The 26,705-nt window shown below is 48.6% G+C and overlaps 2 protein-coding genes across 6 annotated transcripts in view; one reads left to right on the top strand and one right to left on the bottom strand.

The window, feature by feature from the left end:
* Ano10 (anoctamin 10) overlaps positions 1-2,162 on the top strand; it is a 127,276-nt gene extending 125,114 nt beyond the window's left edge. Inside the window, exon 13 of the mRNA XM_059268960.1 lies at positions 1,595-2,162. Coding sequence (XP_059124943.1) covers positions 1,595-1,660 — 66 coding nt within the window. The 3' untranslated portion in view covers positions 1,661-2,162. The remainder of the gene's footprint in view (positions 1-1,594) is intronic.
* A 6,541-nt stretch (positions 2,163-8,703) lies between these two features.
* Positions 8,704-26,705, bottom strand: part of Snrk (SNF related kinase) — a 54,605-nt gene continuing 36,603 nt past the window's right edge. For 4 of the 5 annotated variants that reach the window (XM_059268954.1, XM_059268955.1, XM_059268956.1 and 1 more), the window contains 4 exons: positions 22,532-22,673; positions 16,865-17,077; positions 14,272-14,406; positions 8,704-12,130 (listed from right to left, as the gene is read on the bottom strand). In XM_059268954.1, the coding sequence (XP_059124937.1) occupies positions 10,960-12,130; positions 14,272-14,406; positions 16,865-17,077; positions 22,532-22,673 (1,661 nt within the window). In that variant the 3' untranslated portion in view covers positions 8,704-10,959. The remainder of the gene's footprint in view (positions 12,131-14,271; positions 14,407-16,864; positions 17,078-22,531; positions 22,674-26,705) is intronic. The other variant, XM_059268958.1, reaches the window with a different exon arrangement.

The raw sequence follows: 26,705 nt of genomic DNA, 5'->3' as shown, positions 1-26,705 counted from the left end.
ATCTGCACCGTGAGGGTCCTGGTGTAGCCACAGATACACAAGGAACAGCTTGCACCTTATAGGAGCCTCGGAGGCTGCTCAGTTCTCTCCCTGCCTGAAATGCCAGGGCCTGTTCAGATTCAACTGCTCTACTCCAAATTAACACAATCTTCCATTTCTTGTGGTTACTTGTCAACCAGGAAATAGATGCTTTCCACCCATCCTTTCACTCTTTCGGTCAGGTCATAAAGACATTTTAAACGTTCATGGTTATTTGGTGACACCAGCTGGCAGGGTCATGGTGAACTCTACTGTAGGGTGAACTCGGGCTGTAGTGTTGGTCTCCCTGACTGGGGCATTTCACATCAGTAGCCGACAGGCATGGTGGGCTGTGAGAAGCTGGATGCTGATGATGGAAAAGGTGACAGACCAGGGTCCCACCTAGGAGAAGGCACACAAATGTTGTGATTTGTGGACTTGAGGCCCTGGGCAGGGATGGCTCTGAGCCAGCCCTAATCCTGTGTCTACCCAGTGCCCAGGCCCTTGCACAAAACATATGCCCTGAACTGGCTACTGATCACCCAACTCTACCTGCCTCTGCCCCATCAAAAACTACTCTGTTAGGTGGGCGGTGGTGGCGCACATTTTAATCCCAGCACTCGGGAGGCAGAGACATGCAGATCTCTGTGAGTTCGAGGCCAGCCTGGTCTACAGATTGAGTTCCAGGACAGGCTCCAGAGTTACACAGAGAAACCCTGTCTCAACACGCCCCCCCCCCCCAAAAAAAAATTTGTGTCCCTGTGGATGCAGAATAGTTCTGGGGAGACTCCAGAGCATCTGAGTCATGTGGAAGAAGATGGACCAGGCTAGAGGAACAGGAAGCCTCAGAGAAACACACATGCCACGGATCTGTCAGAGCAGGCACGGAGTCTTGTTCATGGCCTTGAGAGGCCCTTCTGCTTGTGTGACGTGCAGGTCGGGGGCACAGCCTGGTGCATGCAGGCCAGCCCTGTTTATACTTGAAGAGTTTTGGTTTTCATAGGTAGACGGCTGTTATCAGCGCCCTCTGCTGTAAGCACATTCCAGTGTTCACTGATTAGCAAGTTGGGCAGAGCAGAGCAGGCCATGCTCTCCAGCGCTGAGGTGTCCCCAGGGGCTCTGGGTCTTGTGGAGGGTACCCTGGCTATGGGAGCAAAAACCGAGCCAGGTGGTAGACCGGCCTGTACCATGAGCACAGTGCTGTTGCACAGATGGGGTGCCTGATTCATGAGGCCAGACTCCCCAGTCCTCAGCTCGTAGGGACAGAGTAAAGACTTGGCCTTACTTTGGTGTCCTGTCTTTTCTGGGGCCCTGCCCTCCCACTCCATCCAGGGAAAAGCCAGATGTTTCTCAGACCCCCAGTATTCGGGCTCACAGCAGCATTCTACCTATGCTTACCATTCTTTCCACGCCGGGTGAGGAATTCAGGAAGTAGGCTGTGGGCAGTGGCCCAGAGGCATCTCCTTCCTGGGATTCCAATCTTCTGCCTGAGGATCTGCAGATTCTCTGCCTCTGCCCTATCGATGCCACCTCGAGACCTGCGTGCTTCACCTGGTGTCCTGTGTTCTCTCAACAGCAAATGAAGCTGGTGGCGGAAAGCCTGAAGGAGGAGTCCCAGGAAGAGGAGAAGGAAGCTACCTGAGTCCCAGCATGCGGCCGCCTGTCCCCAGCCTCCACTGAGGAACCTGCATCACACCTGCACAGGGCGGGGATACCAGCCTGATCTCAGGCCAGATGCTTGGCTGTGTGAAGTGGCTGAAACACAGTGGGCACACTTACCCTGCAAGGTCTGGCTCCATGGGAGAAGAGGCTGGGACCCTTGGTAGCTCCCTGGTGCCCTCTCACCTGGACCCTCCCGGGGCCCCACACACCCCTCCAGCTGCCTCACTTGCTCCAGAGCCTTGGCTGCTCTTGGACTTCATCCCTAAGCAGTCACCAGCTTCCCACGTGGCACCCATAGTAGGTGCCAGTTACTTCCAGCCCCACCAGGGCCGCATGATGGGGTGGTGGCTTAGGGTCTGTGCCCATTATACCAATTCACAGGAGCCATGCTGAGGGGGGTCCCCACACCTGACTCTTTCTGGTTCTGTATGGCAGTGTGTTAACAGACTCTAACTGAGCTATTAAAGGCAGCCCTCTCCTGACTCCTGCTTCCTCCCTGATTCCACAAATGCTTCCACTGCCTGCAGAGCTGGGTGGTGAGATGGGAATCCCAGGAGCCATGTGAATCCCCAGAGCTCACAGCCAGGCCCAGGTTTTCGGGGGGGCGCTGCTGCTGCTGCTGACACCTGAGGGAAGCCCCCACGGGCCAGAACCTGCAGCAGCAGAGTGGTTCCTGCCTGCGGTACTGTCTGCCTCCCCAGTGAACCTACAGTGTCCACTGACTCGAGGTAGGACAGCCCACCCAGGAAGCAAGGCCCATAAGGGTGGGAGCTGATGCCCTTGCTGGACCCTAGGAGTTCTGGCAGCAGTCTAGCTGTCTAGCTCTTCCCCAGCAGGAGCTGGGGTAGGCTGCTCCATACGGTTAGTGGGCTGCACCTGCATGCTCCACTTTACCCAGAGAAGAGGCGGCAGCTGGCTCGGTGTCACTTATTTTTAGAAGCCCTGACTTTGACCTTTGTCCCTACCTTGGAAGGAGAGACACTTGAGGGCATGGTACTGCATTGGTTTTGCTGGGTTCCTGATGGAACTTTCTAGATCAGGCTCACATTTTAAACAGCAAGTAAATGGCAGCCACTAAAGGAGACCTCTGGGATCCCAAGATCTTCCCCTTAGTCCAGTCTCCTTGGCCCTGGCTCCTGGTCCTCCACAGAGCCTGAACTAGGAACAGTCACAGGAACAGGGTTGTCTGTCAGTGACTCTCTGCCCTCGTGTGGCCCCAGCCGCCCCTTTTCTGCCGTGAGGGGCTGTGCAAGCTTGGCCAGGCTTCCCTGCACTCAGGACTGGTGTTCCTGTGCCCCCTGTGCCCAGTCTGGTACCAGGGAGAACAGGACCCTCCCCTGGGCCTGTGACCACAGAAGATGATGTATTTAGGAGCACACCAGGCATTGGTCTGATTGTAACTGTGCCCCGTATGTTTCTGTCCCCAGGACTCTGAGCAGGTGGTGTGTTGTACACAGCAGCCATTCGAGACACTGTAGTGTGCGTCAAAGAGCGAGTGTGGGTAACCCTACTGGTCTTCCACATCCTGTTGTCTTTTGTCACTGGACTGGGGGCGGGGGCATTGGGGAAGGTGCTCGTCCACCCTGTGCCCCTGCCCCTGCCCCACCAGGCCCATTCCTTCTTTACCTCAGTCCCGGCCACTGATCCACCCAGCTGGTCTCACCTCAGCCCTCAGATACCAGCATGACATTGCCCTGTGAGCCTGGGGGTCTCTACCCTACTCCAACTGCCACCCTCAGCCTCCATGATGACTCACACCCAAGAGAAACTGTCTCATTTGCCATTATGCCTGGTCTCTGAGGATCATCTGGGTGGAAACTCTCTGCTTTTGGTTTTTTGCCCACCCTGATTACCAAGAGCTGTGGGACCCCCAGCTCTTATCAACAGGCTCAGACAACATGATGTCAGCCCCCACCTGGCTGGGATAAGGAGTACTATGCGTCAGTACTCAGGATAGTGGTAGGTAGCTACCAGGAACAGGTCTATAAAGGCCAGAATAAAGTTTAACCTCTTTTTCTCAGAGCAGGGTGGTTGAGGCCCAAGGAGGAAAAGGGACAGGTCCACCCTGGGAAATGAGAGGGGACTTTGGACTCCACACCTAGTATTCTGCTAGCCACCCAGAGTCTTCCACAAAAGTCATTGGGAGACACACCATGTAGGCCAGTGGTCGTGGAAAAGAGGCTTGGCTTCAAGAGCCCCAGGCCCGAGGGAGGCAAGTGTCAGCTCATTCTCTCACACAAGCCTGCCCCACAGGCCCTGCTTGGAAGGCTTCCCAGCAAGACGTGACATGAAGCAGCTGACTCTGGATGCAGCCCTCACCAGGAGGGAAGTGCTCCTAGGGACAGCTACCTCAGTGTCCAAGTCCTTGCACCAGCAGGTTCCAGAAGATGCCAGGGCTGTATCCAGGGTCCCAGGCTCTGGATCCTAGATACAGGGAGACCTAACCCACTGTCCCAGAGCCTGGGTCTCATTTTGCCTAACTAAGGAAGGTCTGGAGGATTGGTTCCTCCCACCACATGCAACTCAACTTGCCTCCCTCAAGTGTGAGATACAACTGCCACCAAGTCCCACAGGTGAGTAGAACTGGATGGCAGTGGGGTTGGCCCTAGGCCAAGTCACTTCACAGTCAAACTCCCATAGCCCGAGTGCTTGACTAGATCTGTTTCTGAGCCACAGACACACCCTGGGCACCTCCCATTTCACCCTCACTGAAGCTCTTTCTGTTGGGTGTTCCAGTGCAAGTCCAGAGTACCCCGTGGTGGTTCCAAGGCAGACTGTACCTGTGCTGGCAGCTCCAGGTGGTCTTAGGGTGGGAAGGTATCAGATGGGGTGTCCCCATCCCCTCCCGTTTGTACGTCTGTCTATATAGCACTCTGTTAACTCCCTCCCAGCAGCTAAATATCTCAGACTCAGAACAAGCTTTGATATGATAAAAGCAATGTTAAAAGAAACCCAGCCAGACTTCAAAGTAGAAAGCCAGGGTTCCTCTACTTGCCTCACACTGGTTCCATTGGATGGGCAAGGAAGCAGGCACACAGAACTTGAGTGACCTACCCTTTGCCAGCTACCGGGATGGTGCCCGTTGCCTACCGCACCGCACCTCACAGATTTCCTTCCCAGCATCTAGTGCTGTGTCCCCAGCCCTAAGCCCTGTAGCTCCTGCCTCCTTCCAGCAGGAAACAAACATCCAAGGAAAAGGCTAAAGGTCACAGGATGAGGGCCAGACAGTCGCTGAGTGTACAAGCCCTGCAGCCTATGAGGACCATGCCTGATGGAGTGCTTCCATCAGTGACCAGATGATGTGGGCCCTGGGGGGCTCCATGCCTGCCTTCATGCTCCACTCAAGGGTGATCTGAGGAGAAGGGGACCTGACAACCTAGAGCCTCTGCCAGGGCAGCCATGTTTCTCTGCCTTCAGTTTGGGAGCACACTTCTCTCCAAACCACAAAACAGAAGGAAGACAATTTTCTTAGCCCTGGGAAGAGTCTTGTCCAGGTTTCTTCAAGTGGGCACCAGGGCTGTGCACGGAGGTCTCCCCCCTCAAGGACTGGTAAGGAGGCAGAGTGGAACAGGTGAGCTGAGAGAGGACAGAGGAGAATTGGGTGCAGAACCAACTCAGGAGTACGACACCCAATGTTGCACACAGAACATTTACCAAAACGGGCTGTGCATTGTCCCAGAAAAAAGTTTTGTACATTTTAAAAGACTGAAGCGATTGCATTCTGACGAAGACAGAATCCAGCTAGAAAATTTAGCAGGGACTGATATGGGAAATCCCAATACTTGGAAATTCAGCACCTTGTAAAACATCACAATTTAAAGATTTGTTTATTTTCATGTGTATGGAGTATTTGCCTGCATGTGTATCTGTACACCATGTGTATGTCCTGTCCAAGGAGGCCAGAAGGGGGAACTGGATCCTCTAGAACTGCAAGAGCAGCCAGCGCTCTTAACCACTGACCCATTTCTCTATCCCTGTGGTTTACTTTGAAAGGATCTCTGACATTTCTGGGTAGAGAACAGATGACAGAAGTAGAGAAACCCAAAGGAACTCTCAGTGAGTGGAGTCACAGACCGAGTGCCAGCAGTAGAGGCCCCAGAGGGGCAGCACAAAGGGCAGGTAAGGGGCATTCAGGGTAGAGTGCTGGGATGAACGAGGGGAGGCTGTGTGGGGCCCCAGGAGCCTAGAGAACAATGAATTTTAGTGCTCAGCGTTAAGCCTGTGAGGGATTAGGTGGGAAGATCACCCTAAAGGCTAAACTTGAGAACCAGCATATATTACTCTGCCTCCTGACTTTGGATCTGCTGTAACCACTTTGCTAAGCTCCTGAGGCCATAACATCATGGCTAGGACAGTGAGCTAAAATACACCTTCATCTAAAACTCTTTATCAGATATTTTATCTCAGCAACAATACCAATGACCACAGAAAATCAGTACTGAGAATTAGGCTCATTGCCATCATCCACTCGACAGTTTGCTCCTTAGGTCTTTGGGACTGTTTTGCAAGAGGAATGTGAGTTTGAAACTTTGGGCCAGACAATCTCTCGAATCTTATAAGCAGAGATCAATAGGCTATTCTGGAAGGAACCTGGAAGACATGCATGCTGAGAGAGATGAGGGCAGTGGAGGCCCCTTCGTGAGGTTCCAGAGGGACAGGGACTCTCCTAGGAACTGGGCTGGAGACCATTCAAATTATATTCTAACAAAGAATCCTTTTCATTCTGTCCATCTCCCAAGATCTTGAGTGCAGCTGAACTTAAAGGGAATGGACTGATGTGTTTGATGGAGGAAAGCCGGCGAAAGTACAGCATTCACGCTATGGATGGCTACTTACCACAGTTAACATACCCAGAGTGAAAAAATGAGCAAACAAGGCAAAAAGATGTAAAAAATTCACGGTTCAATGGGGAAAAATTCAAGCAATTTAAAAAGTCTCAGAAAGAGCATGCCTACAGCAACTGCTGTAGCTGCTGAGCACTGAGGAGAAACTGGTGCTCTAGGTAAGGAGCCCCAGGGAAAGCCCCGACCCTGGGAAGGGTCTGTCTGAGCTTAGGACGCAACTGAAGGAGGGGTCCCCTGCTCAGGGTCAGCTCACAAAGGCCAGTGGTCCAAAGGCCCCAGGCTGCAGAGCTGGCTGGCAGCATTGTTCACACTGTACTGCTGAGGCCAGGCAGTCTGTGGCAGTCAGCGTCCCTAGAAGGCCCTGAAAGGCTACTATGTGAAGCTGTGAAGACGAAACCCGATTTGCAGTGAAGGCTCAAGCATAGGACCTCTGCTGGGGAAAGAGAGAGGCTGTATGTGCAGCAGGGGCAGAGCTGGAAGCCCTTTATAGCCCAGAGATTTCATTACCAGCCCCAGCTGCCAGACATGGAGCTGTGTCTGTCTGTCTCACGTTGGTCTGGTCTTCCTTACTATGCACCCATGCTTCTCTTTGGGTATGGAGATGTTTACTCTGAACCACTGTACGTTGGAAGCATGTAACTGGTTTATAGGTTAGATACTTTGAGCCTCAGATAAGACATGGGCTCTGGACTTTTGAAAAATGTTGAAACTGTTAAAGACTATGGGGACTTTTGAAGTTGGACTAACATATTTTGCATTGAGATAGCCATGAGCCTATGGAAAGGGGTAGGAAGTTGTGACTTAAAATTGCTGTTTGGACATCAAGTTGGCAAGGGTTAGACTTGTAATGTCAGACTGACAGGGTCCAGAGTCACTTAGGAGACAACCCCCTGCCCATACCTGTGAGGGTTGTCTGTACTTAGCCTTTGGGGAGGTCTGTGAGGAATTACAGATTAGCTGAGGTGGAAAGACCCACTCTAACTGTGGACAAGTAGGGGAGAGCTGAGCACAGCATTCAGCTCTGCTTCCTGGTTGTGGACATAGCATGATCAGCTACCTCAAGCTCCTGCCTGCATGCCTTCTCTGCCATGGTGGACTTTACCCCTGAGCCAAAACCCTGCCTTCCTCAGGCCGCCAGCCAGGCATTTTGTTGCTGGATGAAACAGGTCGCTAATGCAGGCTGCTACCAAGAATTCTGGTTCACAGAACTTCTGCAGCTGCTATTTAATGGACAGGAAGACTGTCAAGGGAAAGTCTGTTTGGGGCTTGGGAGACTGCAGTGCTCTCTGGATACATCTAGGTGTTCAAAGAGGGGTCTCAAATGTGTCCCTGGGAGAGAGGTGGGTATGTCTGGGAAGATTTGCTGGCACATAGTTTTGAGCCTGCATGAGTTGGGGAAAGTAAACTTTGACTCATCCCATTCTGAGGAGAGGAACAGTGTAGGAAGATGGGCTTTTCCAGTCTGAAGAGCCCAATTTACCACTGTCACCCAGGAATGAAGTTGGACCCTGGACAGTGACTGCCTGTGGGCCAGTGAGAAGGCTGAGGAAAAAGATATTGACAAAAGACCTGACCTCTTTTTGGATGTGTGAAAATGGATTACGGAAATGGTTACACAAACCACTGAATGCTCCAAGACCCACTGAATTGTGGGAGAGTCAATAGTGTGCCGTGTTGAGGAGACTCTGAAGCTGCTCTCAGATCTGTCCCCTGAGTTTTGCAAGTGGAGGTTATTGGTGACTCAACTGTCATCTGCCCAGGACACAGAATCAAGAGCTACTTGAGTAGGGAGAGGGACCTAACATGCCACCACTGTGAGGGGAGCAGGCTGCAGGAGAGCAGAGAGGCTGACAGGGAGGCAAAGGCACATGGCTGCCCGAGACAGCGCAGACCTTGGAACCACACTAGCTGAAGAAGGGCAGAACATGTGCAGAGGCACAGAGGAAGCCTGCAGGGCCTCGCCGCCGTTTGCTAAGTTAGGGATCTGCATCCCTTCTGCTCGGACAGTTTTAAAGGAAACACTACCTAGTATACTGGATAGTATACCAGGCCACTCTGAGGCCACCTGACACTGGTGGACAGGACTTTTTCGGCCCCACCAAGCGATAGGAATGCATCTCCTTGTGCTGGACTGGCACGTACACAGCTATACTCGTGAGAAAAACAACACAGACTCGGCTTCTATTGCTGAACACCAGTATGTCACTTTATTATTGGATTACTTCCCACCTGTCACATACCTGTCAATGTTCACACAAGGAGAAAGACTGGCCAGAACTAGAGGCAACTGACCAATCAGCCGACAAGTTTGTGTTCTCAGCGCACACCAACTCTGACTCGGCAGGACATCTTTGTTCAGTCTCATGACTATTAAAATCGGTGTCAAGATTGTCACATCTTTAAATACAGATAGAATTCCAGAAGTACATAATTATATATATACACACAGAAAAATACAAGACTAACTTTTCCCACAATATTTAATTTATACACTACTGTAACTCTATGTGACTTCTGAAGACAGGTTAGGGGACAAGTCACTTGGTTAGAGCAAGAAGTAGTTTGGTCCACTATTGGTGTGATGGTGTTCTGCTCCCTCCCTGTGACAACATCCCATGACATACAACACATGCACAGACATCCACTTGTCAACAAATGGGCAAGACACCACTCAACAGACATTTATGTACCCAAAGGGTCACCAACCACACACAACTAATAAGGCTATGATACAGCTCTGCAGCATAAATGGCCAACACTGCTGATCTAAAGTGAGCACCGTATATACACCTGAATATAAAAACCACTGGAGACCAAACGCATACAGTTGAGTTCAGAGGCGCCACTCCGAGGCTGGACGTGACCACAGAGGAGTATGTACATTACTTGGAAAACAGCTGCGACAAAGTTTATTGCAATGCCCCTTATAAACGTCTCTCCTTGCTCACACAGACGTGGTTCTCACTATCTCTGTGAACCACACTGGTTTCTGGCCCTTTGAAGATCCCTGCTTAAGAATTTCAAGCAAATATGTTCTATGGCTTCACCCACACATCTATCTTCATCGCGTTCAACTATATAAATGTCACGCTGAATGGGACTGTAGCTTAAAGCACAAGCAGTTAGCCTAGGTCTAGGAAGTATCTTAAGTATCATTTTACTTAGTATAGTCAGGTTATACTGTGAAGTTCTGAGTAATATACATTAACCCTAAAGTAGCAGAGTCTGAGCACGGAAGAAAGTGACTGGCATGTGCCCTGCCCGCTCTGAGGTACATGGTCAGCTGCACCTCTGTCGTCACTCAGAGTCAGGAAAGGAAGCTGGAGAGTGGGAGGGACCCTGGGCCCCGGACACCTGCCCCACAGGTCACTTAAGCGCTGCTTTCAAACCCCCTAGGGCACAGTGAAAAAACAAAACCAGCATCTGGGCTTCCCAAGATCAGGGAAGACAGTGCATCAGAGAAGATGCCTTGGGAGATGATTATCAGTCCGGACTAGAACTCTGATCAGTGTGTGGCAGGAAGGCGGCACAGCGCCACAGGCGGGCTACGGAGCACCACCCTTTCCTGCGTAGTTTCTCCTCAGCTGCTCTTTGCAGCTGAGCCCAATGCTGCCATGGAATGGAAGAAACCCGAGGCCACCTGCCACCAAGCTCCTGAACAAACCCCAGGAAGTTCTGTTTAGTGTAGTGTCAGCCTTGACTCTGCTGCACTGTGGCTACTGCAGCGGACCCTCCAGTCTCTCGTCTGCACACAGGTCTGAAGGAAACCCTGCGGTGTATCCTGCAGGGGAAACTTACACAGAGCCTCTTTCTGTTGACAGACAGACAGACACACTCTAGAGTTAAGAGTTCACCTCATCACCTCACAAAAGATTGTCTCCTTGAATTCTACGGGGAAGCTGCCTCACAAAGCTAAGTGGCTGACCTCACCTACTACATACAAGAAATCTTTGTCAATGAAAATGTGAGAGCCCCAACTGTTTTCACACTATCGCTTAAGACAAACAGGTGTGGGCGCTCAAACCGTGGCTTGGTTCTTGGTGCACAGGCCCTGGGTGGCTGGCAGCGGCTGTTGCTCCTCCCAGGCCTGTGGGCATCACCACGTTATTGCTTTGGTTCTGTCTCGGGCACCAGTGTGCCTCAGAGCATGGAGTTTCCCTATCACCGGAGGTCAGGACAGGAATTTGGGCTTTTTCACAAGGAAACGAAAGCATTTTCCCTCCAGGTTAAGTGCAGAACATGAATTTCTAAGCGCTCCATTTACGTTGGGTTCCAGATATACAATTTCATCCTGGTCATCCACACTGAAATCATGAATGTAAAATCACACAGTAGACTTTTCGGCTGGAAAAGAAAAGTAGCGTGTAGCAGCATGCACAAAGACCATGCATTGTCACGTCGGAACAAAGGAAGTGAGCGGAGCGCGCTTTACAGGTCAGATGACGTGGCAGCAGCTGGCCGGGCTGGAGGCGCAGAGCAGTCCTTCCTTGCGGCTGCGCTGGATGTTCACCGAGATGGTCTTTTCGCACAGAGGTAGCTGGAGCACGTTGTTCCGCAGCTTCTTGGTCCTCACCGGGTCCAGGTCAGCAGAGGGGCCGGGGCCCGGGGTGCTGATGCACATCTTCCACGTGGACTTCTCCTGCACCTTCACGCTGGAAAACAAGGCCTTCTGTGGGTCCAGAATGTACTTGGCGCCGTGCAGCTGCGAGCCGAGGCACAGGCTCACAAGTTTGAGGCTCTGCACAAGCTCCGCACCGCGTGGAGCGGCGGAGGCCGAGGCTGGGGAGGATGAAGAGGAGTCGGGGCCCGCGCAGCGCCTGGAGGAGCCTGCTGCACCTGATGGGGTCCCGCCTGAGCCGCCCTGGCCGCCACCGCCCGTGCCCTGCTCGCCCGGGCTGGTCTTGTCCACCCCGCCGCCGCCGCTCGGCTTGCTCTGGCCGCCGCCATCGCCCTCGCTGCCCGGCGGCCCCTCGCTGCTGTCCCGCCGGTGCCATGAGTAAGCGAAGCCGCTGTCCTTGTCCAGCCGCCGGCGGCTCTCTGAGTCGTCGTCGCTGGTCTCCGAGCTGCTGCAGCTCGAGCCGCGGCCCTGGCTTTTCCTGCGGTGGTAACGCTTGTGCACGGTGCCCGGGGAGGCGATGTTCATCTTCAGCCGGCTCAGCTTGGGCGGCAGGTTCTCGTCCATGTCGAACTCATCGTCGGACTCGCCCTCTTCGAAGATCTGGTTGAGCACCGGGGCACTCTTCCGAGATGTCAGGCGGTTAGTGACCGACGGCTTCCGGCGCAGCACGACCTGCGTGGACAGGGACACGGGCCTCTTGTCCTCCTCGTCCTCCTCCTCGTCTTCCTCCACCCTGAAGAGGCACTTCCGCCCGCTGGCAGCAGCAGGCTTCAGGCTCGCGGGCGGCACGGCGGCCAGCGCTGGCCCGGCCAGCTCTGGGAGCTCGTCCTTCTTGGCCGAGTCGCACAGGCCTTTGCCCCTGTGTCCATTAAGAACACTGTCAGCGGCCCGAGCAGGGGACTGTGGGACTGTGGCGTGTGACAGAGGGGTGGCAGTGAGGTCATCCTCAAGGTCTTGGGGCACATCGATTTTGGTCGGCCATGACTGCCTGTGTGACAGAGGAAAAACAACCGTCATGTAGCCGCTGGCCTAACCAGGGACAAACCGCTCCCCAGCGGGTGGTGTGTTTGCGGCCCAAGTGTGAGGACCTGTTTTCGAGCGAGCCACCCGGATCAGCGCGGCAGGCTGGGCGCCCCTGTGATCCCAGGAACCATCGCCCTGGTAGATGGAGGCTGGATTTGCTCCGGATCACTGCCCAGCAACCCCTGCACACACGGCAGAGAAAACCTTGTTTCAAACAAGGTGGGAGAAATGAGGCCCTCCATACACAAGCCGCGGCACACATACCCTCACACACACAGTTGCACACACACAGAGCCAGGACAAAACCCACAGACGTGAAAAGCATTTCAGGTCCATCACCAGAGGGGAGATGTGGCTACTTCATCACACCACAGCTGTCAGAAAAGAACATGGGGAAACTCAAGCTCTCCCTAAACCTTACTACACACTTCTACATATACCTGAATACATACACCCATGCATACACATCGATCACACACGTACACCTTCATACATGCTCATATACATACAAACATGCTCACATGCATACACTATCATCTACACATATACACACATGCACACCTAAATACAAACATCCAGATATACTCTCTCACATATACACACATGCATGCATGGACAGACTCATGCACACATGCTCATCACACATACCATCTACATACACACACACACACACACCCTCTCTGGCTCTCACAGTGCAGATGAGATTCACCTGGAATGCCCAATGCAGACTTCAAGGATGGTATGAAAGCTTGGCATTGATCAGAGTTAATGGAAATGGATAACAGACTTAAACTTAGCAGAGTACTGCAGACAAATCTGTAATTAACAACCTCGCTAGTATAAACACCTAGTTCTCAATACCCACACGAGGGTACCGGATAGCAGAGCTGTTAATTAGACATTGTCTTTCAATCTGGAGGTGCCGGTGTGGGAGGCTCTAGACTGCCTGAGGTTCCTGATGCTCTTCTCTGCTGAGGGAAGGTGGACACCAGAGGCTGTATTCACAGCAGCTGCCTTCATAGTGACCTCTTCACTTCACACCAATTAAAACTACAGCTGTAAAGTATCTTTGCACAGACTGGTTCTCAGCAGCTGTGGGGGAGGAAGAACCACCAGCTGCCCCAGCCACTGCTGGAGGTCAGTCGAGCTTACGGCCACCAAGTGAGAGAAGAACCAGCCAGACATTGAGCGCAGGACCTGTAGTCAGGCCACAGAGGAGGAGCAGCAGCATGGCAGGACCCACCGAGGAGCCACACCCAGAGAGAGCCTTGGCAAACACCTGGTGAACACTCTCCCCACCACTGGCTGTCACTGTGAAAAAAATCACACTGTTTGGCCGCTCACGTTTCCTGAGCATATGACATATGACTCACCTGTCCAAAATGGTGACAGTTGGCAGCCAACAGGGCAAAGATCATATCTTAATGGAAGAGAAGAAAAACCACTAGAGAAAATGCAAATGAAACTGAAAAAGATGATGGAGAGTGCATGGAGGGAGGGGTTACTAATGTCAGCCTCTGAGAGCCTTGCAGGCCATTTTCTGAAATGCACAGTCCACAAAGGAGGTGTTCTAGCTACTTCCTTCTGCAGGTAAAGAACCCAAGACTGGTCGTCACACAGACAGTGACTGCTGACCTTCAGGGCAGGCTTCACTCCATCAGTGAAGGCTCTGGTCGGTGGCTCCAACAAGGAGCCCTGCCTAGTCTAACTCACTGAGCCCCTACTCACCTCAGGAGGTCAACAGTGGTACTCAGCTAAATCAGAGATGTTATGTCTTCCTGAGATCCAACAGCTAATAAATCAACTAACTGATCTAGCTGTCCAATCTCTGAAATCCTAAATGCCCCGTTTAAAAAATTCTTCCAGGTAACTAAAGTCACACTGCTCTTGGAAGGAAGTCTTAAAGGATGTAAGAGGTGAGGAACCAGGTACTGGGAACCACCCACCTCCTACACACAACAGAGGAGCAGGTGTTACCTCCGTGGAGGCAGCTGTCATCACTGTGAGGGTGGGGACCCTCCTAACCTGCAGAATTATGAAGCATCAACAGACAGCTCCCTATTTCAAAACGTTAACTTACTAATATCAAACAGGTGTTTTTCTCACCTAAACTGGGCCTTGATGTTGCTGGGGCTTGAGGATCTGGTCTGTATTTCTTTCTCTTGCTTTTCTCTCAGGATCCTTTCAGCAAGTAAGAAGTAAGTGGCTGTGATGTGGTTGTACCTGTTGGTTTCCAGGGCTCTGAAGAAACAAAGCAAGAGCAATCAGAAGTCACACAGCTAGGTTTTTACAAGATTTTATATATACATATGAGAGAGACATACATACATACATACATACATACATACATACATCCTAATGAAATCCAGCATCTGGGAAGCTTTTAAAACAAGACAAAAATATAAACTAGAAAGAACTAAACCCTGTAGTTACTTAGGTTGTTACTGAAATCCAAAAACAGCAACTGAATAAAAATGTTCAGATCAGTGAGGAAAGAGCAAATTGCTGGATCAATATCAGCATTCCAGACACAAGAAAAGGCAACAGGCTTCTAAGAGCATGTGTGTTTTCTGGAAACATGGCTGGCATGTGGAGCTGATTTTTGCTGAGGAGGATCCTTTGCTTCCATGAGAAGAATGGACTAAAGACACCCTGTGAGCCATGGTCAATCAGAAGGTTGGAGGTGTTTTTACTTTGAATGCAATCTAGAGGGTGCTACTCTCTCCCTTTTCTTGAGTAAAATCATGTGTTTGTTCATCCATTTAAACAACAGTGCTCATAGGAGACCATGTCAGGCTCCATGGTGGCTAGCTGCTGGAGACATAACAAACAGCACATGGTCTTGCCCACCTCCTGTAGCTGGCTGTCATGAGACAACCTCACAAGGCTTAGGAACACACAGCTCTGGTTTCTGGAAGCCTCTGGCTTGGGAGAACTGCAGTATGCATGAGAAATATAGGTTCAAGATCACTCTGAAACATACAGGGCACAGCTGGTGGGGCAGGGAGTCCTGGGGTGAGACTCAGGGAAGAGTGACTTCTCAGATGGGTTCTTGAGAAAGCAGCTGTCTGTGTTCAGGGGACAGCCTTTAAGACATGTGGGCCTTTCAACTCAGGAACTGCTCTCAGAATAAGCAGATTCTCAGAGCGTGAGCAGTCAGCAAGAAGTAAGACTGGCTGGGAGCCAACTGGTTGGCAAGCAGCAGTCCCCTATGGGCTTGTAATAGTGTGCAGGTCTGACACACCACTGCACACATAGCTAGATAAGCGACTCCAACAATGAAACAATGCTTTCTACACATCCCGAGAGCCAGTGTCCTGCACTTGTTCAGGTCACTTAGGTGGCTGGACACCAACCAGGGAACACTCACAAGCACCTGAGATCCTGCAGGAAACTAACGCCAAGATTAAAAGCCTGGCTTTCTTTCTGCAAATCTTTATTTTTACTGTACTAAAGCTACTCTAAAGGGTTGTGTCCTTTCTACAGATATCTTTCCCAGAGACCAGAGCTCCCACTGGACACGTCTGTTAACAGCCAACACACAAGGTCTCCATGTCAAGCCTGTGCCCACTTCTTTCCCAGGTCAGGGAATCTGAGATCCACAGCAGACCCAAGGGGCCACCACCCCATGGTTACTTCTTTCTTGCTTCCCTGAGTCGGGGCATCTGTTTCATTAAACACATTAAGCAACTGCTGCTCTTCATCTGTGGAAGTGCTCTATCATTTTCAGACAGGGTTTCCTCCCAAACTGACTACTCATCACTAGAACAATGCAGAAGGTACTGTCACTCTGCACTTTCTTGAACTGCACTACTGCAGTTACTAACACGGTTCTTGTTTTGATGGATTTCATGAGCAACTATGTGATATGCAGGCTTCAGGATGCTGCAGAGAGGCCCCAAAAAGTAGACAGCCAGTCCTTTGGGCTTGGGGCCACTCTGTCCTGTGCAGTACAGTGCAGTCAGAGAGCACGTAACAATCCCACTGGAGCCACACACAAAGGATGCCTGAGCCTACCACGGTGCCCTGATCTCTGCACTCACAATGGGACCGAGGAACGATGGAGACACTTCTATGGACACCGCACACTGAGACATGACCCATCCTCTTCCACTCCACTCCACAGGCATCAAGAAAGGCCAGGGTACCTACCCACTGACACCATCTGGCCATGGCTTACCTGTCCACTAGAATAAGAGGAAACAAAGTGCAAGTGCCAGATCCTAGGCCATGAATGCTGGAGGACAATGATACAGTGGTTGCCAACTGGGAACTCCATCCATGCTGTGGTTTAAATGTGGAATGTCCCCATAGGCTCGTGTTTGAACACTTGGTCCCCAACTGATGGCATGTCTGGGAAGACTATGGCACCTTTGGGAAGTGAAGAACTGGAGAAGTGGGCCACTGGGGGCAGACCTTGGAGTTTTACAGCCTGGCCCCAATTCCTGTTTACTCTCTGCTTCCTGATGGCAGATGCAGTGTGACTAGTCAGCCTCCTGAACCTGCCACATGCCTTCCCCACCAAAATGGACTATATCCCCTCAACTACAGGCCAGAATTAAATCCTTCCTCACTTCAAATGCTATTTGTCAGGCACTACTCAGTCACAGTAATGAGAAAAGCAAGCAGCATGACCCGTCCATGTCTATGGAGAATTGAGAACCCTAGACCTGTCTCTAGTACTGACAGACAGACGTACTCTACGATGGCGTCCCGGTCTGCAATGTCCCCGAGCACCATGCGCTGGATGATGCTGTTGTGCTCCTCTTCTGAGAGGTTCTTGTAGGACACGAGGGGGATGTTATACTTTGTGGCTGGTGAGGGGTCCACTCCCTGGAGCCAAGGGTGGCTTTCGATCTCTTCCAGAGAGGCTCTCCTTTTGGGGTCTCTCTGCAGCATTCGTGTGATCAGGCTGTGAAGGAAGGAAGCAAACTGTTTGCAAAGACTAGTAATGATGAGTGTCACCAACAAGCACTGTTTCTTACATAGTCACAATTTCTAGGTCCACTGACAAATGAGAATCTGGTGCCACCATATTTATAAAATAAAACAATCTCAGCCTCCTGGTGTACTGTTGAGGAACACAACTCCCTACAGTTTAAAAGTACCTGGAGATATCAGCCTCTGCCTCTTAATAACAAGCTGGCCTAGTAGATATCAGACACAGCATTCCAGCTTGTTTCACGGGAATGAATGACTCTCCTGATGAAAATAATGCCATGTAAAAACTTTTAAGGAATGTATTGACAAAAAATAAACAAGGAATACCTGATAACTAAAAACAGAATGAAAACAGGAATCACAGGGACAAACAGCTGGTAGCTTCAACTGTTCCCTGCTTTGCGTGGAAGGCTACACTGGGTTCATGCTACTGAATACAATGGGCAGGGACTAGTGATGGTAGGTCACAGAAAGCTCTTGGAAAGCAAGAGGACTGACTCCATCTCAGTGCCCAGTGAGAAGAGAGAGCGAGCCGCTCTTCAGAGCAGGATGAGAAGGAAGCCTGTGAGCACAGCACTGGCTCTGGAAAGCACACAACTCTTTCTGTAGAATGCTGTGGGATGTTCTGTATGGCAAATGTGTTGCTGATTAGTCAATAAATAAAACACTGATTGGCCATTGGCTAGGCAGGAAGTATAGGCAGGACAAGGAGGAGAATAAAGCTGGGAAGTGGAAGGCTGAGTCAGAGAGACATTGCCAGCCGCCATGATGACAAACAGCATGTGAAGATGCCGGTAAGCCACAAGCCATGTGGCAAGGTATAGATCTATAGAAATGGATTAATTTAAGCTGTAAGAACAGTTAGCAAGAAGCTTGCCACGGCCATACAGTTTGTAACCAATATAAGTCTCTGTGTTTACTTTGTTGGGTCTGAGTGGCTGTGGGACTGGCAGGTGAGAGAGATTTGTCCTGACTGTGGGCCAGGCAGGAAAACTTAAGCTACAGTAGAATGTAACTTAAAAGAATTTCTGAACAACGTTTCAAAAACTAGTGCAGATCAAACCCACAAAGGAAATAAGGAGCCATCAACAAGACCTCAAGAGCCAATCATAATGCTGAACAGGCAGCACAGACTTTCACTGTTTAATGTCCTTCTGATATAAACAAAACTTGAAAACAGGACCAGGAAACAAGAATAGGCAAAATTATGCTAGACAGTCTTGAGGGAAAAGGGGGGGGGGGCTTCTAAAAGTGAAAAATAACCACTGTAATTGAAAAAAGTAAACAATGGACACATTTAAGAAATTAAATATAAGAGAATTCATGAAATGAAATACAAAGCCCAGGAGACACTTTTGTCTGTAGGCTGAGATAGAAAATACTAAGAATGAAACATGAGACAGAGTGGGAATGGCTAACAGGCATAAGGCAGAGTTCCAAGAGGACAGGAAAAAAACACATTTGGGAAGGTAGTAGCTGAGAATTTTCTAAATTTATGAAAGAAAGTAAATCATAAGCTAGAGAGCTTAACACAGTCTAAGCACAGCACACAGACGTCCAAGAGAAAAGCACAGCTCTGAAGCAGGAGCTGTAAGGCAGACAGCTGACTTCTCCATGCAGCAATGGATTCTGAGATGTACTGGAAGGACATCAGGAACAGAGAAAGAAGAACGAAGGCCCAGGGCTTTCTAGTCAGGGGATGACCTTCATGGACACACAGCATAAAGACACTCCTAGGAAGCATTAACCACCAACAGCCAAAGAAAATATGAAGGATGTAATTTTGGTGGAAGAGTGTAATTCCAACTGAGAAGGGGTTAGCAAAGCTCATGTTAAACATCTAGAAGATTATCAACAATTTCTGACTATGTAAAATAATTTGTAGAGTTAGGAAAAGATTACTAAAGTATTAGATGATAGTTAAAATATTAGGAGTTTAAAATGTCTTAGAAGACAACAGAGAGAAGTATTAATTGTAGATTTTTAAAAGTAAAATAATAGCCTACAACTCCCCAGTTAGCTGAAACATGAGATAAATGACAGAAAAGGAAAACCTCCACCACCCTCCAGGACAGAAGGTAAGGTCAAAGGAGGAGTGTACAGAGATAGACCAGACCACACCCACTTCTCCCACCGACCACAACAAATGCATATGGAACAAGCTCCAAAACTGAAAAGACAGAAACTGCAATGAGATTCAAGGAAGTCCTAGGTCCAGACTATTCAGAAAGGTGAGAACTCACACACAGAACAAGAAGCATTACTCTCTGATATAAACTGATACAGAGGGCTGATTCAATTCATCAGGAAGACAGTTTTCAACCTACCTGCATCTAATAACTTTACCTCAAAACTCTCAAAACAAAAACTGATAAACCTTAAGGAATAAAATAAAGCCACAGTCACAGTGGATGATTATTTCAGTAGGTGAAGAAAACTCTGGATGCAAACAATTTTTTAAAATATAACTAATGAGCTTGACCTCAAAGATGTATACAGACCTCTGAAAATATTCTATCAAGAACAAGACTCTAACAATTATCTTCATGATAGGCATAAACAAGCCTCAAAAATTTGAAAACATGGTAACACACAGACTGTATTCTTTGACTATATGTAACTTGGAAATCAAAAGCAACAGCTGACTAGAAATAAAACCACCTGTAAACAAGACAGGCATCAAACAAGACAATGAACAGAAACTGCTGACCAAATCCAGTGTGGTGAAGCTAACCTGTTCCAGAAGCAATTTACAGTCCTAAATATTTTAATGGTAAAAGAAATTCTGCAGCTGAATAACCAAGGTTCTGAATACCAGAGTCAGCTCCTGGGTCAGGGAGAAGAATTAGCACCAACAGGACAGGCAGGAAGCATCAGAAGCCAGTCCTGGAAAGAGACAGAGGAAGCCCTGGGCTTCAGCCTGATGACGACAACAGGAAGCCGCACAGAGACGACAGCACTCCAGTTAGTGAAGGCACCACAAATCCTCAAGGCCAGGACCTTGAAAAGTTAGTGGTCAAGTTCTTTAAAATACACCACTTAGCAAAACACACTAGAAAGAGTTGGGTTTTTTTGTTTTGTTTTTTCGAGACAGGGTTTCTCTGTGAAATAGCCCTTGCTGTCCGGGAACTCACTCTGTAGCCCAGGCTGGTCTGGAACTCAAGAAGGCCTGCCTCTGCCTCAGGAGCACAGGGATTAAAGGCGTGGGCCACCACCACCCGGGGTCGCTTTGTTTTGAACGGTCTTTTAGATATTAAAAACAATCCTTCTAGGAGGGAGACATGGAGGCAACATCTCAGATCTTAGGAAAGGGAGCATCCACGTTGATTCTATAACCTGTAGGCTTTCAAGTGATGCAGTTGATGTAAAGTGAGATTTGTTTTTGTCTGTTTTCAACTGGGGACTGAGAAGAGAATCTTGAGCTACAAATACCCAACCTGCACCTGGTGTAGACCTGCTTCCTAGGGGAAGAGTAAGAGCAAGAACCTAAAACCACCACCACCACTGTTGTGTTTTAAAATGGTGGGAAGGAGTCACACATACAACAGGACCCATGTAGGAGATTTATTGAGGGGAGGGGAGAGAGAAGGGGCAGAGAAGGGGGCAGGGATTGGGGACCGAGAGTGAAGGAAAAGAGGAAGAAAGAGACCGGAGGTGGGCAAGGCCCGCCTTTTATAAGGAAACATATTGAATGCACACGGGGGGTGCTTTTATTGGCTGCAGCTGAGGTTATATCCTGTCAGGACACCAAGGGCAGGCCAGTACAGCTGCCTGAATGCTAACCACCAGCACCCACATGCGAACGCACATGCACGCACATACACACACTCAGCTACCCTTGTTCTATAGCACAAAATCACCTACACACACATGGCCTGCCATTTTTGACAGCCAAACACCACCACCACACACACACACACACACACACAGATTCCTGTGTGCTCCAACCTAAAATCACCACAGACACCAACACACCTCCAGTATGCTCCAAATGAAATTACTACCAACATACACATACATAAACAAAGCCTCCCATGTGCCCCAGCCTAAAATCACCAACACACACACACACTCACAACACAGATACTCACAGACTCATGTGAGCTAACCTAAAATCAACAACAGCAAGCACAAAGGACCTCTGAGTACTTCAGTGTAAAACCATCATGACCAACATAAATATATACACAGCCTTGCATACACTCCAGCCTAAAATAAACAACCACCAATACAGGAGATAGTGCTTCCCATGTGAGCTGGGCTAAAATCATCATCACACCTACACACACAAAGCCTCCCATGTGCTGCAACCTACAATCACCACCGTCACACACAGCCTCCTGTGTGTTCTAGCCTAAAATCACCACCACCAACAAACAGGAAGAGCCTATGTGATCCAGCCTAAGCCATCACAACCAACGCACAGAGAGCCTCCTATATGCTACAGCCTAAAATCACCACCACCAGCAACACATAAACAGCCTCCGTGAGCTCCAGCCCCAAATCACCACCACCACCATCACACACACAGAGCCCTGCCTATGCTCTAGCCTAAACTACACGCTTTACTCTACTTCACATAATTTTCACAGTAACCCTGTTAAGGACACTGTACCGCGCTCACATAAGCAGTAAGCAGAAAAGCCAGTATTTGAATCCATAGAGTTGAATCCCCAAGTTGGGACTCCACCTGAAAGTGAACCCTCAATCTGTCAGAGCTCTTCCTTACAGCTGGCAGGAAAAACTCAAAATGTTGATGCAGAAAAAAATGTTTTAACTGGTAACTCCAATCTTAGCTGGTTCATTTAAAAATATCACAAACTTCAAACAGCTCTTTTCTATGACTGCATCTCTCACTGCACAGGTAACGGCACTATAATTCTGAAAACTCAAAGGGAGAAACCCAAAAGCCAGTCAGTGCTGGTTTCCCACAGAGGAACATACCAAAGCACAGCATTTACTCTGCTGTGGGAGGATGTATGCTTACAAGACATGCTGCTATTAAGACATGCTACCACAAGACAGTCAGGAGGAACCCTGCAATGACATGCTCCTGCCAAAAAGGAAAGCCCCAACTCTTTTCTGGAATCTCAAACAGTTCCAAACAGTCTTGCTTTTTTGCCACTGAAGAAAAAGACAGCTGCCAGAAAAGGTCTTAACCACCACTTCTGGAGGCTGAAAAGGCAAAATGGATTTCTTGAAAACATGGGTTAAGAAATAAGCAAGAATGTTTTGTACTCTTCTGTTGAATTTCTTATCAAACACTACTGGGTGGCCCCAAACAGTGACAGTAGAAACATTAATCTCATAAAGTAAATGAACTCAAATCTTTGCATGCTGAAGGTATGTCAGGTGTTCTTGATGAGGTGGTGAGCCAACAGTTTCTGTTTAGTGGTGTGGTGCTATGTGCACATGCTTTACTTACTCCCTGCACCCTGTAGACACACGGGGCGGCACAGTGTACTTGCAGTCCATGATCATGGTCAGTGTCTCGCTGTCGTTGGCCTCTTGGAAGGGTGGCTGCCCACACACCAGCATGAAAAGGATCACACCCAGGCTCCATATGTCTACAAACCAAAGAAAACATTTAAATACCAGAGTATCTAGAAAGCCAGGAACATTAGGATGAAGAAAGGTAGGCTAACAAGTATTTTATCCTTAAAGTGAAAATACACAAAGCAAACTGCAAAACCTCAACAGAGCCAGAGGGATCAGCCTGCCTAATAGGAGGAGAACTAGGAAATTAGTGTGCCCAGGCTTCTAAGCCAAGGGACAAGGTCTGCTTTCCCCAACTGACTACAGCACACCCAGCATTAAAACTGTGAGGCTGGAAAGGATTTGCCTGAGGTCAGCATTATCTCAGTTGTTCTCTGCCTCACTCTGGGGTGGTAATTGGGTCACACAATTCCTGAGAGTTATAGATGAAAAAACTGCAGCTCAAAGACAAGCAAAATATGGCTATCACACAAACCAAACAAACGCCCAAACTGGGTCTGTGCCACATACACAGCAGAACAAGGCTCAAAGTTTAAGTGCTCAGCCTGCAAACAGTAAGAGCTGCTCAACAGAAAGGGTAAGACATGTGGGACTGGTAGAGACAGCTCAGCTGTGAGGGGCACTGGCTGCTCTTGCACAGGACTGGAGTTTGAGTCCCAGCACCACATGGTGGCTAACAGCCTCCTGTAACTCCAGCTCCAGAGGATCTGATGCTCTCTTGGCCTCTGTGGGCACTGCACTCATATGTGCATCCCCCAACACACATTATTTAAGAAGTGTGTGTGTGTGTGTGTGTGTGTGTGTGTGTGTGTGTGTGTATTTTAAAGAAGAAGGGGTAAGTTTCTTGTCATTAAACTATCCAGGTATTGCCCAGTTTTGGACAAGCTGTTGTCCTGACAGGACCCTGCCCAGTGTGAAACTGCATGAACTAACATCTGCTCACACACACTTCAGGCAGCTTTCTGGATACATGGGCTCAGAGGAGAACTGAAGCACCGTGGGGTCTGCCATGCCATCATACCTGCTAATAGGCAACTGCTGTTTTCATGTAAGCCTAAAACACCCCAAATAATGGAAGTTCCAAGCTAAGAAAATTAAAATTGTTAATCAAATATCATTTCCTTGGTCCAAATGAAAAAGGAGGGCACCGAGTGAGAATCCGCCTCAGGTGTGTTGTCACACTTTGCTGTGGGTGTGCTCATGAAAAGCCACTGAAATTAAGGCACACACACAGACCCCTCAGTCTAATCCCTAGGACGTGTCTGGCCCTGCTCTCAACACTGGCTGTTTTGGTCTTGGACCTCAGAGATCTCTTACTCAAATAACTTCAGTAATGACAAATAGCCATTGAGAAGTATTGAAAATCTCCATTCTAGTCAGATCTTAATAAGGTTTTTAAAAGAAATGTATGTAACTGATTTTTAACTTAAACTCTCCTTGTACAACTTTTAAAAGATTTATATGTATGTGTACGAGTATTTTACCTATATGTATGTATGTATGCCACATTCATGCAGTACCATGGAGGTCAGATGAGTGTTGGATCCCCTGGAACTGAAGTTACAAACAGCTCAGCGTCATGATAGTCATGGAATCACCCTCTGAAACTGTAAGCCCACAATAAAATCTTCCTCCTATAAGTTGCTTTGCTCTCTAGCACATGAACACTTTTTGTGTACTGCATGGTTAGAGGGGCAACTAATGAAGAGATCAACACAACAAGCAGACCCCACAGTCTGGCTAGTGCTTATATCGTTTCTCTATACAGAACCACTTAGAAGCCGAGGAACTTAGAATACAGCCCTAACTAGGTAATGTGCAAAATTTTGAAGCATTTGGTAAGAACCACATGGTAACACAGCAGACAGCTTCAGAAGTAGACAGCCCTCCCATGAAGAAGAGGGATGCACAGCTTTGTCTTTATCACCCACAGGGTAGGTATCTTCACCGATGTATATAGCAGCATCGTGTAGGAATCTACAGATCCCTACAGTATATACACGGGAATGTCTGTGAAGGCACTGTTCTAGTGCCTTCTGTTGCTGTGAGGAAACACTCTGACAGAAAGCAACTTACAAGAGCCCAGGATTTATCTGGCTGACACTCTGGGTTACAGGTCATCACTGAGGGAAGTTAGGCCCAAAACTCAAGCAGAGACTTGAAGGCAGAAAGCCACAGAAGAACACTGCGGGCTAGCTCACTCTCTGGCTCATGATTAGTTAGCTTTTTTATACAGCCTAGGGTCACCTGCCCAGGTAATGCTACCCACATCAATTAATAAGACAATCCCTCATAGACATGCCCAGAGCCCAACCCAATAAAGACAATTACTCAACTGAGACTCTTTTATGTGATTCTAGGTTGTGTCAAGTTGACAGTTAATGCTAAGACAGTCACATAGCAGTACTATTATCATAGATACACAAGGACTTCAGTGTTCTAGAGTTGATATGGGGTGTCCTGGAACTGAGCCTCTGTGGACACCGAGGACTGTGTTTCTATTCCAGATGTTTTTCTTCTCTCTTTTGTCCTTGAATGATTTTACTTTTTACAATATAAGGGCCAAAGAAAAATGATAAAAACAGGCTACTAGCCCGGCATGGTGGCACCTACCTAATACACCAGCACTCAAGGCTAATGCAGGTATAAGGGCCACAAGTTGAGATCAGATTGAGAGAGAACTCATCTCACAACAAAACAATGACAACAAATAGACCATGAAACAAATGTTGGAATATTCACAAATGATTTTAAAATGTGTGGATTTGGCTGGAAGGATGCTTCAGTGATTAAATGTTTACTCTGAAAGCATTAAGAATGGAGTTGGTATCCCCAAGTTGGTATCCCCAGAACCTACATAAATGTCAAATGGGCATGATAGCCTTCCTTTATCTATTCTTGGAAAGTGGAGATAGCATCCCCAAAATAAGCTGGTCTAGTTTCAGAGTAAACATTTAATCACTGAAGCATCCTTCCAGCCAAATCCACACATTTTAAAATCATTTGTGAATATTCCAACATTTGTTTCATGGTCTATTTGTTGTCATTGTTTTGTTGTGAGATGAGTTCTCTCTCAATCTGATCTCAACTTGTGGCCCTTATACCTGCATTAGCCTTGAGTGCTGGTGTATCTAGAGATTAGCCAGATCAGGGCACTCTGGTTTGATTAAGAGACCATGCTTTACTGAATAAGGTGGAAGAGCTATCATGGGTAACTCTGCACATCAACCTTGGGCATCCACACATATGTGAATACATACATACATACATACACACACACACACACACACACACACACACACACACACACACACACACACAGAAAAATGGAAGAAAAAAATGTGACAGTAATCTATATCCCCATGAAGCTGCTATGGGCAGTGAACGGATAAACACTGAAACCTTGCTAAAAGTTTAACACAAATGTTCAAAGGCATCCTTACTCATCAACAGCAGGAACTGTCCTGGGCACAGTAGAGGCAGAGATGAGTGACTCTTGTCTTGACAAGATTCTCATCAGACATGGAGATGTAGAGTTTGGAGTTTGCCCAGCTGGTTTTTGGTCTTGCTTTGGTCCAGTATTTCCTCACTATGCTCTCTTCCCTGTGTTTTGGAATGGTAATGTAGATCCTGTGCTATTATATGTTGGGAGTATGTGATCTGCTTTTTGATTTTGATTTTACAGGAGATTACAGTTAAGAGACTAAAGAAATCTCAGAAGAGACTTTGAACTTTAGACTTTTAAACATTGTTGACACGGTGATAGACTATCGGGACTTTTGAAAGTTGGACTAAATGCATTTTGCATATGATATTGTTACAAGCTTATGAAGGCCAGGGAGTGGAATGCGGTAGTTTGAATGTAATTGACTCCCATAATCTCATAGGGAGTGGCACTACTAGGAGGTGTTGCTTTGTTGGAGTGGGTATGGCCTTGTTGGAGGAAGTGTGTCACTGTGGCGGCGGGCTTTGAGGTTTCCTATGCTCAGGATACTGCCCAGTGTCTCAGCCAACTTCCTGTTGCCTGCAAGATGTAGGACCCTCAGCTCCTACTCCCAGCACCACGCCTGCCTACATGCTGCCATGTGCCACCCCAATTAAAT

Source organism: Peromyscus eremicus, chromosome 7 (assembly GCF_949786415.1).
Source record: "Peromyscus eremicus chromosome 7, PerEre_H2_v1, whole genome shotgun sequence".
Lineage (NCBI taxonomy): Eukaryota > Metazoa > Chordata > Mammalia > Rodentia > Cricetidae > Peromyscus > Peromyscus eremicus.
Note: the sequence above shows the minus strand (reverse complement) of the source record. Positions and strands in the feature narration are given on the sequence as shown.